The following is a 12,793-nucleotide window of genomic DNA, read 5'->3' as shown; positions in this document are numbered from 1 at the left end:
ATATTTGCTTAAATGTTCACAGGGTAAATTTTTTGAGTCAGTTTCCTGCCTGCAGGCACACTGCCTTTCTCAGTCCATGGGCTTATAGCCCTCTGCTGCTCTGTGTCTCTATGCCTTCCCCTCTGCCACCATCTCCGTTGTCACCTATTTTCTGGTTAGGATCCCTTGCTCCTTTCATGCTCTTCCTTCTTGAGGACCTAGGGTACTCTGTTCCTGAAATGACAGATTAACTGCTGCCTCCTTTTGGTTACAACTCTTCTACATTCACAGTTGTGACAATCTCCATTAGTCCTGACAACAATTACTCACAACTGAATCATAAAATCCTATCCCCATGATCACCAGACCCATCTGGACAAGAGGAGAACTATTCAGTGGGGGCTCTTACTCCCTTGTTCTGACACTAAGCATCCTCATGAAAGCATGTAAGCTAGCCACTTTATACCTTTGTAGCGCCCCAGTTTTGATAGCAGAAGTCTTAAGTTGCCCGTCCTTATCACCCCAGTGTACTGAGGAGGCAAGCTTAATCCTTGATATGAAGAATCCTTCCCTTCTGGTTGGAATTTTGGGCAGCTTCATCCATAAATAAAGGTCAAGTTCATCGAGTTGTAGCAATTTATGCTGAGAGAAAGCTATTTTGAAGTAAAAGACACAGGAATACTTACCACAATCTATAGTATATAGCTAAGTAGTTTTAAAAGGAACATTTATAAACTTTAGTGCATTTATTTATCTAAGTTTATAAATCAAGAAACTAAAATAATAATACAATAAATCTCTGGTCTGGAGGCAAGGAAAAGTCAGAATTTAATGACAAGAAAAAATAAAGAATGGTGTTAAGAATTACATTGTCTTCACCCAAAATATGTTGGGATCCTGACATCTGTATCTGTGGATGTGATTCCGTTTGGAAATAGGGTTTTATTTGTTGTGTGTGTTAGACCACACCTGAGTAAGGTGGGTTCTAAATAACTTCTGAGTTATAAATCAGCAGAATGAACACAGAGACACATATGCTGGAAGACAGATACTGCAATAAGACTGTCTAGGAACCAAGGAACCAAGGAATGCCTGAGACTACTGATGAAGATTGCATCTCAATGTCAAGAAAACAAAAATCCTCACCACTGGACCAATAAACAACATTCTTATCAATGGAGAAAGGATTGAAGTTGTCAAGGACTTCATTCTTCTTGGATCAACTATCAACACTCGCGGAAGTAGCAGTCAAGAGATCAGACGACGTATTGCACTGGGCAAATCTGCTGCACAGGAACTTTTTAAAGTATTGAAGAGCAGAGATGTCAGCTTGAGGACTAGGGTGCGCCTGACCCAGGCCATTGTGTTTTCAATAGCCTCATATGGATGCGAAAGCTGGACAGTGAATAAGGAAGATCGTAGAAGAATTGATGCCTTTGAGTTGTGGTGTTGGAGGAGAATACTGAGGGTGCCATGGACTGCCAAAAGAACCAATAGATCTGTTTTGGAAGAAGTGCAGCCAGAGTGCTCCTTGGAGGCCAGGATGGCTAAGCTTCGTCTCTCCTACTTTGGACATGTAGTCCGGAGGAAACAATCGTTGGAGAAGGATGTCATGCTGGGTAGGGTGGAGGGTCAGAGAAAAAGAGAAAGACCTCCAACGAGATGGATCGGCCAGGTGGCATCATTGATGGACTCGGGGGTGGCAGCGGTGGTGAGGTTGGCCCAGGATCGAACATTGTTTCGCTCTGCTGTGCATGGGGTCGCTATGAGTCGGTTCCGACTTGATGGCACCTGACAACAACGACAACAACAACTGATGAAGAAGCAATCAACATAGCTGAGATGTTAGGTTGGACTTCCAATCTCCAGAACTCTAAGAAAATATGTTTTCATTCTTTAACTCAACCCACTGGTAGTCTTTTTGCTACAGCTAGCTAACTAAGTTATGTGCCGTCGAGTCATTTCCGACCCATTTCCGAGGCTGTAAATCTTTATGGGAGCAGAAAGCCTCATCTTTCTCCCGTGAAGCAGCTGGTAGATTCGAACTGCTGACCTTGAGGTTCGCAGCCCAATTCATAACCACTACACTAGTAGCTGGAAGAAAATCAGTTTTTGTCAAGTCCACACTAACTCATTGTGTCCCCATGTGTCAGAGAAGAACTGTACTCCGCAGGGTTTTCAGTGTCTGATTTTTGGGAAGTAGATTGCCAGAGATCTGCCTCTAGATGAACTCCTCCAACTTTTCCTGGTGTGGCGCTGTAGGATAAGCACTGGACCACAAGGTCAGTTTGAACAGCAAGGTTGGTGGTTCAAATTCACCAGCTGCTCCTCAGAAACCCTATATATCTTTATGAGTCAGAACCAACTCATATCACATCACCAACAACAAGTTTTCAATTAGCAGCCGTGCAATAACTGCTGACAAAATGATCTCTTACTGCCACTGTCTGTCTTCTCTGGGTCTCTGGGTGCTGTACCTGCCTCGCTTGTTTCTGTGTGAAAGATGCTCTGTCTGCTGTGCCATAGGGCTGTGTCTGGGTGAGGGGCTGAGAGGCAGCTCCAGGGAGCCAAGCACAGAAGACTGGGGTGGGGGGAAAGGAGGAGAGTAGGGCAGTGGCATACAAATGACTGATGGCTTAGAGGAAGGGGCTGAGCTCACAGGCCATATAGCCGCTGTTTTTTTTTTGTTGTTTTTTTTTTTTAACTCTTTATTGTGATGTGGGTGAAGATTGACAGAGCAGATCATCAGTTTTACCCTGAGAAACTCACTCACACACATTTTGTTTCATCTCACTGATTGCAATCCCTGAAATGTATCATCACTTATCCCACACTTGCTCCCTGAGTTTCTTGTTTCCGTTCATCCTTTTCTTGGAACTCTTCTGAACATTTACACGTGGCCAGGGCAGGCTGTATTCTCCCCAGTATGATTTATTCATTAGGCCAGATTTCATCCTAGCTCACGTGGAAGCTGCAAACTCTACCTTCACCATGTGCATCCCTAGAGAGATGCATCAGCGTTGGCCTCACAAAACAGCCTTCCAGAAGGAAAAGTAATTAACCAATTAGATCAGCTATATTTTATCTCTAGGGCCATGGGTCTCACACTGAGGGGATAAATAGGAGAGATAATCAGCCCTGAGTCCAGTTATAGAAATAAGGGTGACTCAGATGGTCAGACCACATGATCTGAATGACATTAAAAGATGAGTTTTTTGGTCTTGTTTTTGAGAGTGCATTCCTAATCCAGAGTGGACAGTTAAGTGAGACTCTCCACAGGGCCATTCGGCCAGTACCTCCCACATAGATCTCTGATGTCATCACCAGTCCAGTTAGACAATACACACAGAACATGAAGGACCAAAGGAAACTGCACTCGGAACAACTCCACAGGAAGGCAGCATCCCCAAACTCATGAGTACATAATAAATGTATGTGTTATTAACAGATGTAATCACTATACTCACTATCTATCTGCCTGTTTGTTGCACTGTGGTGGCTTGTGTGTTGCTGTGATGCTAGAAGCTACACCCCAGTATTTCAAATACCAGCTTTGAACATACCCTGTTGAACAGATGTCAGCAAAGCATCCAGAGTAAGATGAACTAGAAAGAATGGCTTGGAGATCTACTTCCAAAAAAATCCACCAGTAAACCCCCTATAGATTCCAACAGAACACTGTATGATACAGTGCTAGAAGATGAGTCCTTGAGGCTCGAAGGAATTTCAAGTACACAGAGGCTGCAACTTCAGCATACCAGCAATCGTCAAGATGATGCAGGACCAGACAATGTCACAGTGAATTGGACCAACTGGAGAGCAACTAATAGCAAGAACAATCATTATATGGCACAACACTGTGTCCTTATATTGCAGTGCAACACAAATGCACAAATTATGTCCCGAATCTTCAGTGTGAGTAGCTCGATGGATTTTTTTTTTTCCAGTTTCTATTGTGAACTGAGTGATAGTGTACATGGGGGGAACATCAGCTCACAAAAACACTCAGGAATATATAATCATTTAAATAAACAAAGGACACATTCTGCAAGCCTGCCCCCTGGCCACCAGCACTTGGCTTCCAGCACTTTCCATGAGTCTAGAATCCTCAGCTGCTCTCTCCATGCCCTCATCTCTGCCTCCATCTCTGGTGTCACTGCTTCTCTGGATAGGGTCCCACATTCCACTCATGCTCTTCTCCCTTGATGGTTCTAGGGTCCTCTGTTCCTGGAATGTAAGATTAACTACTCCTCCCTTTATGTTACAAAACTTCTACCTTTACAGTTGTGATGATCGCAGTTAGTCATGATAACAATTACTCACTATTGAATCATAGGTCTCTTTTCCCCATCTCCTTTCACTTGATGGACTTTTTATGTATGTTAATAAATATGAAACCAGTACCTAGATCAAGAAACTGAATATTTCAGGCCTCCAAAAGCCTCTCATGCCCCTTCCCAGTCACTATGTCAGAAGAGATGACCACCATTCTGTTCCCTCTTACCATTGAAGGGTGTCAGCTGTTCTGGGGCTTTCCCCATAAATAGAACTGCACAATATGTGCCTGTGTGTCTGTCCTCGCTTTGCACAATATCTGTGAGATCCGCCGGCATCTGTGTTGTGTTTTTGGTGACAACAGTATCAATTTGTTTAAACATTAAAATACTCCATAATTTTGATACTCCGCTTTCACATCCTTTCAAATTTTAACATTCCAACAGTCTCACAGCTTACGTGATTTTAATCTCTTTAAAGGTTAATTGACAGTTTAACATATAAATGGGGAAAGAGATAGTCTCTTCAACAAACAGTGCTGGTAAAACTGGAAATCCTATTGCAGAAGAACGAAACAAGACACATATCTCACACCATACACAAAACAAACTCAACATGAATTAAAGACCTAATGTAAAACATAGAACTACAAGAATAATTAATTTTAAAAAATAGGGATAAATCTAGGGGCTTTAACACACAGCATAAGTACATTGCCAAATATTACCAAGAACACACAAACTACAGAAAACAAAGTAGATGACTGGTACCTCCTAAAAATTAGGCACTTATGTTCATCAAAATATTTCACCAGAAGAGTAAAAAGGGAGCCCACAAACTGGGGGGAAATTTTTGCAACAGCAAATCAAACAAGTGACTAATCTCTAAAATTTACAGAAAACTACAATACCTCTAAGGAGCTCTGGTAGCGTAGTGGTTACGAATCTGGCTGCGAACCTCAAGGTCAACAGTTCGAAACTACCAGCTATTCTATGGGAGAAAGATGAGGCTTTCTGCTCCTGTAAAGATTTACAGCCTTGAAAACCCTGTACAGGGTCGCTATGAGTCGGAACCGACTCCACGGCACATAACCACCACCACCACAATACCTCTACAAAAAAAAGACAAACAATCCAATTTAAAAATAGGCACAGAACATGAACAGACACTTTATCAAAGACGACATTCAAGCAGCCAACCAACATATGAAGAAATGTTTAAGATCATTAGCTGTTAGAGAGATGCAAATCAAAACAACCATGAGATATTCTCTCACACAAACATGAATGGCAAAGTTAAAAACAAGAAAACAAAAATAGAAACCAACAAATGCTGGAGAAGATGTGGAGAGACTGGGAACCTCCTACACTGCTGGTAGGATTGTAAAATGGTTCACCCGCTCTGCAAAATGATATGGCATTTCCTCAGAATGTTAGAAATAGAAATACCATACGACCCAGCAATCCCTCTACTTGGTATACATTCTCAAGAAAAATGAGCCAAGCCATAAGCAGATACATGCACACAGATGTTCATAGCAGCATTATTCACAACAGCAAAAAGATGGAGACAACTTAAATGCCCATTCAATGGAAGAGTGGATAAACAAACTTTTGTACATACACACAATGGAATAGTATGCAACCTTGAAGAATAACAATGAATCTGTGAAACACCGTATAACATGGATGAGCCTGGATGACATTATGCTGAATGAAATTAGTCAATCACAAAAGGACAACTATTGTGTGAAATCACTGTTGTAAAAACTAAAAAAAAATGGTTTTCTTATTAAAGGAAACATTCTTTGATGGTTATCAGGGGTGGGAGGAAAGGGAGAGTAATTCACTGGTTAGAGAATAGATGCATGTTAACTAGGGCTATGGAGAGGGCAGTATACAGGGAGAGGGAAGTTGGCAGAAGAATGATAAAGACAGGTTAAGATACATGGAGGTATGCAAAGGCTAAGGTGAATAGAGGTAATAGTGATAAACACACAATCTTGGAATAGCACTATTCTGCAGGGGGATACATGGACAGAGACACAGGCTGAATGAGTATGGGAGGAAGTGTGGGATTATATTCACAAATATATGTGTTTCAAAGAGATACTTGTTCATAGATGTTTACCTTTCCTACAAATATGACTCTGAATGTGGTGGAGCATACAGTGGGCAACATGATGAATATTTCTTAGATATTATCAAACATCTTAAGGCAGTGAGTTGCTGGGTCAGGGGCTTAGGACAAAAGTCTCAGGAGACACCATGATCAATTGACATAACATAGTCCACAAAGACAATGTTATGCATCCTACTTTGGTGAGTACTGTCTGGGATCTTAAAAGTTCATGATTAACCATCAAAGGTGCAGCTATGTGTGGAAGAAAGAAGAGGGATGAGAACTGATGATGCTTGCAATCGCTTAGTCCAGTGGAGTAATGGAACTTGTGAACATCGGTCTCTGCAACTCTGAGACCAGAAGAAGTATCTAGATGGTGCCCAGCTACCAGTACCTAGGGCTCTGAAAGGAATAAAATTAGGAGGTCCCGGATAGAGTGGGAGAAAATATGGGACATTTCTCAATGTCAAAATTCAAAATTGTTACTAATAAAAGATCAGGCTTATTGGTCAGAAAGAGACGGATGGAACCTGAGACTGTGGCCATTAATCACTCTTCAGGTCTGGAAAGGAACCCACCTTTGTGGCTCATTTTCAGCCAAGCAGTAGATAGGTATTATAGGGGGAACAGCATCATGGAGTAATCAATCATTTAAAATTAAAAGGACAGCATTTACCGAAGGACAACATTGAGAAAGGATGGGAAAGAGGGAGGAATGGAAATAGGAACCACAGGGAGGAAGTGAGATAACTGTTGTTGCATGGAGGGGATTGTAATCATTGAGATGAAACAAAGTGTATGATACGATGAATGGAAAACTGACAATCTCATCTGTAAACCTTCACTGAATTCACAATAAAACATTAAAAAAAAAAAAAGATAATTGGCTATTTAAAGTAAAATTAAAAATGCATTGTGGAGTTTATTGTACACAGAAGTAAAATGTGTGAGGAGAGCACAAAGGTTGGTAGGGGAGAAGTGAAAGTACCCTTCTGTAAAGTTCATATATATGTGACATGCTATACCATCACTTGAAGATAAATTGTGAAAAGTTATAGAAGTATACTGGTGTGGCACTGTGGGTTCTTGTGCTGGACTGCAAGGTCGATTTGAACTGCAAGGTTGGCAGTTCAAGCTTACTAACCACTCCTCAGAATCCCAATACAGGACTGACTCAATGGCACTTAACAACAACAACTATAAACTTTAGGGAATGTTGATGATTCAGTGGTAGAATTCTCACCTTCTGTGCAAAAGACCCAGATTCCAATCCTGCACTATGTACCTCACACAAAGCCACCAGCCATCTGTCAGTTGAGGATTGTATGTGGCTATGATACTGAACAGGTTTCAGCAGAGTTTTCAGACTGAGATGGACTAGGAAGAAAGATCTACTGATCTACTTCTACTACTTTCAGTGCTTATCCAGCTAGTGAGAACTCTGTCAATTACAATAGTCCAGTCATGGTCATCCCACTGAGCTAAAGCAACAATTCATTTAATTGTGCATGGGGTGGTCATCAGCCAGGGATTGACTAGATGGTAGTTAACAGGAATAAACCCTAAAGCAATCACTGAAATAATATAACAAAAAATTGCAGCTAAGGAGACAGTCAAGTAGAAAAAGCGGAATAATAAAAAATACTCAACCCAAAAGAAAGCAAGAAAAGAGGAAAAAAAGTAAAAAGAAAACAAAGAGCAAGATGACAGATTCAAGTCCAACCACATCAACATCACCTTTAATGTAAATGATCAAACCCAGAAAATTACCATTTATAATATTATTATTAAGTAAATTACTGACCTTATTTGGAGTTCACCAGTATTTTCGCTAAAGGCCTTTGCTTGGTTCTGAGTCCCACATTGCATTTAGTTGTTAATTCTCTTTACTGTCTTCTAGTCTGTTACAGTTATTTAGCTTTTCACCATCTTGCACCATTTCCAGTGCTACAGCACTGTTTCCTGGGTCTAGGAGGTTCTCAGCCACAGGGACTCTGAGTCCAAGGGACATGCTCTGCTTCTAGCTCTTCTTGATGGAAATGAGGCCCTCCCTTAACCTCTGGGAATGGCTCCTTTTAAACCTAATAGAATGGAAAAACTGACCTTTGGTGGGCCACAGGTACCTCATTTGAATATCCCAGCCAATTCCAGAGTTTTACATACCTTATTTGCATAGTTCCATAAAATTGTTTTGTGGGAGTTACAAGACCATAGCTAGATGAGCCATATAAAAGTAATTCACTGCACTGCGCATACCAAGTGCTGGTGAGGATGTGGGAATCTTCACGTACTATCAGTGGGAATGTAAACTGTACAACTTCTTTCTCAGTTTCTCAAGAAAGTAAACATAAAATTATCATAAGATTCAGCCATTCCACTCCTAGGTGTTGACTCAAACGAAATAAACACATGTTCATACCAAGACTTGTAAACAAACATTCATAGCAGCTTTTTGCAATAGTCAAAAACTGGAAACAACCCAAATGTCCATCAACAGGTGCATGAATAAACAATGGAATACTACTCAGCGATAAAAGAAATGAATTACTGGAAAACACATGATGGACAAATCTTAACGCAACAAGATGGGCAAAATAATTACGCTGCTTAAAGCTAGACAAAAACGTCTATCTGTAGGATTCCAGTTGTTGCTGTTAAGTGCCATCAGTGGATTACAACTCATAGAGTTGAGTTATCTATGTTTTTGATAAGTGACTGATGGGTTTGAACTACCGACCTTGCAGTTAGCAGTCCAGTGCTTATCCTACACTGCCACACCAAGACTCCATTTATATAAAATTATATGAAATGCAAAAGAATCTATAATGACAAATCAGATCAGTGCTTATTACCTCAAGGAAGTCGGGAGAGTAGGGAGGGATTACGAAGAGGAAACTTTAAAAAAAAAGTTTTAATTGTTAATTATGTGGGTTTACATGGGAGAACATCAGTTTTACATTCATCCTATCTTATTTTTTTTCATTTCAATGATTAGAATCTCCTCCGTGCATCAGCAAATAACCAAAGGGTACACCCCACAGGCCCACCTCACGGGTCGTCAGCACACAGCTCCTCTCCCTCCCTGAGTCCAGTGTCCCCAGCCACTCTATCTGTCCAAGTCATAGTCTCTGTGTCCATCTCTGGCGTCACTGCCTCTCTGGGTAGGGTCTGCTCTCCACTCTTTTCACTTGATGGTCACGGGGACCTCCTCTGCTCCTGGGCTACAAAATCAATCACTCCCCTCCTTTTGTCAAAAAACATCTACAGAAGAGGAAAATTTTGGGATAATGAATTTCTATTATCTTGATAGTGGTGATGGTTTCGCTGGTGTATGCAAATATAAAAACGTATTAATATTTACACTATATGCAGTTTATTGTTTTCGTACTTACACTTCAATAAAGCTGTCTTTCAAAACCATAAGGATTGCTCAGGTCCTGCTCAAATATCCCCACCCCTTCTATTCCTTGACATTTTAAGGACACTCACTCACAGGGACTGTAAGACTCAGGTAGGGGAGTAGAAGCTATGAGACAGGATCATACCAGGCCTGGTCCTGTGCTTATGTGAGAATCTCCAGGTCTAGGGCTTCAATCGCGTCAGCAAGGAGGGTGTTCATCCAGAGTACTTGTAGAACTGGGACCAGCGCTAGGCTGACGCCTGGACGTGCAAAATCAGGACTAGGTGGCCTCACAGACACACCTCCTGCATAGGCCCCGCCAACTAGCCCCGGCCCAGGGCATCCTGATATTGCACAGCCCCAACTACAGTATCTAAAATTACCTGCCTAGTCCACAACCTCCTTTCCCAGAGCCTCGCCCCGGAAATGCACATACCCTCCTCACCTTGCCTGCCTCGGTCCCAAGCCCCGCCCAACCACCATAATCCCCTCCCTCGGCCCCGCCTCACCCCACAACTCTCACAGCTCCATTTTATCCCCGCCCCGCCCAAGGTCTCGCCCCTTGTCCCACAGGCTCCTTCTTGTACCGTCACGTGACCTCCCTGTTTTCTCACCCTTTTTGCCTTCAGGGTCTGATCCACCGTCCATCTCCATCCCGCCCCCGTCCCAAAGCGCCACATTCCGGTGTTCTGCTCTTTCCGCAGGATCCGCCCCATTTCGCGCGTGTCCATCCACAGGCACCACCCTAACTTCGTCCTACTCTCCCACATGCTCTACTTTTCTCCCTGGATCCCTCCCATGTTCCCCAGACCCCGCTTGCCCTCAGGTCCCGATCTGCCCTAGGCTCCACCTCTCTACCTCTCAAGGCTCCGCCCCTCCAAAGTTCTGCCCCACCCACAGGCCCCGCCCATAGGCGCGCGTGTCCGCCCGCGGCTCGTGGCTTGGGCTCTGGGTCTGCGGGCAACGCAGCGCGCCGGGTGTGGCGCGGGGCCCGGCTGGCTCGCGCAGAGCAACCTCGCAGTCGAGCGGCAGCAGGTAAAGCCCCAGTCCCCTGCCCACTACCCATCAAGCCGCGCGTCCGCGTTTCTCAGGTCCGAGCCACCCCCGCCCTCACCCCCGCGCGGCCACCTCCAGCCCTGCTTTGCTTTCCCTCTCCCCACCCTCCGGAACATTAATGAAATAACAGGCTATGGCCCCGCACCTGGTACTGGCAATTGTTCCCGTTTGGGCTGGGTCACGGACCGAAGAAAAATTATCATTTTTTTAAAAAGACTGTCAAAATTAGCAAGGAATTAAGCTTTCCACAAGCAAACCCGGCTTGCCGCGGTGGTGCGCGCGACCCTTCCTCTGGGTGGCTAACTGAGCCAGTCTGATATGGCATTCTCCCGAGCTCTCCTGGGAGAGCCCACAGCCAGGATTCCTGGAGGAGCCAGGGCAGGGGCACAGGGCGCGCGGGCTAGGGTTCGCTCCTCCATCTGTGCGGTGGGTGCGCCCAGCCTGTGGTCAGTGAGAATACCCTCAGCCTTAGGAACCACTTTTATGGTTCCTTTGGGAGTTTCGGGGTAAGTTATTTAAAGAAGAGTGACCATCCCTGGGCAGCTGGTTCAATTTATAGCCTTCCCAAAAGATGCCCAGATCCAATTGTCCACATTGGCAGCGCTGATGGCGCCCTTCCTCGCTTTCATCCTTCTTTTTCTCTCTTAGAAGGTAGAGTGCACCGTTTTCCTTGGCACATAAGGAGAAGAGAATTTATGTCTTCGAGGAACGTTTCCTCACACAGCTGGCTGTCCAGGGAGTGGGGAGGAGCCTCCATGGCAGGACCGGCCCCAGGCAGGATGGCCCTCTTGGGCAGACAGAGCCCCCCATCCCTGCAGGTCCCCAGGGGAGGGCCGTACCTTCTCCTCCTCATCTGCCTGCCTTTGGGGGCCGCCTGTCCGCAGGGCTGCCAGTGTCCGGAGCACGCAGGGGCAGTGGCTGTGCACTGCAGTGCCAGTGGCCTGCGGGAGGTCCCCAAGGACATCCCTACCGATGCCGTTCTCCTGAAGCTCGATGCCAACCAGATTGCTCGCATCCCTGACGGAGCCTTCCAGCATCTGAGCCAGTTGAAGGAGCTAGACTTGTCTGGGAATGCTATCGAGACCATTGGTCCAGGAACTTTTGCTGGCCTAGCTGGGGGCCTGCGGATGCTGGACCTGTCCCACAACCGTATCCGCAGGATCCCCAAGGATGCCCTGGGGAAGCTCAGTGCTCAAGTCCGCCTGTCCCATAACCCCTTACACTGCGAATGTGCCCTGCAAGAGGCCCTGTGGGGGCTGCGGCTGGACCCTGACTCTGCAGATGCCATTGCTTGCCACACCTCCGTGCGTGAAGAATTTGTAGGGAAGCCTCTGATCCAGGCCCTTGACGCTGGTGTCAGTTTCTGCAGTGCCCACCACAGGACTACCGATGTGGCCATGCTGGTCACCATGTTTGGCTGGTTCGCCATGGTGATCGCCTACGTTGTATACTATGTGCGCCAGAACCAAGAGGATGCCAGGAGGCACCTGGAGTACCTGAAGTCCTTGCCCAGTACCCCCATCTCCAAGGACCCCATTAGCCCTGCACCCTAACACCCGCCAGCACGCTGGACTATCTCCCTAGTCTTCAGGCAAACTTGCATCCCAGCTGCCTTCACCACTTTCACTTTTTAGCAGGTTGTGACTTAACGTTTTTGATAGTCCCCCCATGGAGGTGGTTGGTGATGACCAATTGCTCCTTCACATTCTCCACTGAGTCATTGCAATGTGCTTGCAGTCAGGTAATTTACCATCTGACCCATTTGATGGATGTGGAACCTGAAACTTATCCACACTGAAAGACTTCCCCATGATAACACAAGAATTGGTCCAGTTGGGATGGAGAGACAGGTCATCTGTCTTGAAATTCTGTGGTCTTTCCACTCTGCAAGCCTTTTGACATTTACAGAGGATGTTAGTATACCCTCACACAGTATGACCATATGGTCAGTGAGTGCAGGAC

The 12,793-nt window shown here is 44.8% G+C and overlaps 1 protein-coding gene across 1 annotated transcript; it reads left to right on the top strand.

Moving 5' to 3' along the window:
- The first annotated feature begins 11,610 nt into the window (after positions 1 to 11,610).
- On the top strand, positions 11,611 to 12,384 carry LRRC3 (leucine rich repeat containing 3). Its single transcript, XM_006876780.1, has one exon. It carries the CDS (start codon positions 11,611 to 11,613, stop codon positions 12,382 to 12,384), a length of 774 nt encoding a protein of 257 aa, XP_006876842.1.
- The last annotated feature ends 409 nt before the right edge of the window (positions 12,385 to 12,793 follow it).

The sequence above is a fragment of the Chrysochloris asiatica genome, unplaced genomic scaffold, assembly GCF_000296735.1.
Source record: "Chrysochloris asiatica unplaced genomic scaffold, ChrAsi1.0 scaffold00415, whole genome shotgun sequence".
Taxonomy (NCBI): domain Eukaryota; kingdom Metazoa; phylum Chordata; class Mammalia; order Afrosoricida; family Chrysochloridae; genus Chrysochloris; species Chrysochloris asiatica.
Note: the sequence above shows the minus strand (reverse complement) of the source record. Positions and strands in the feature narration are given on the sequence as shown.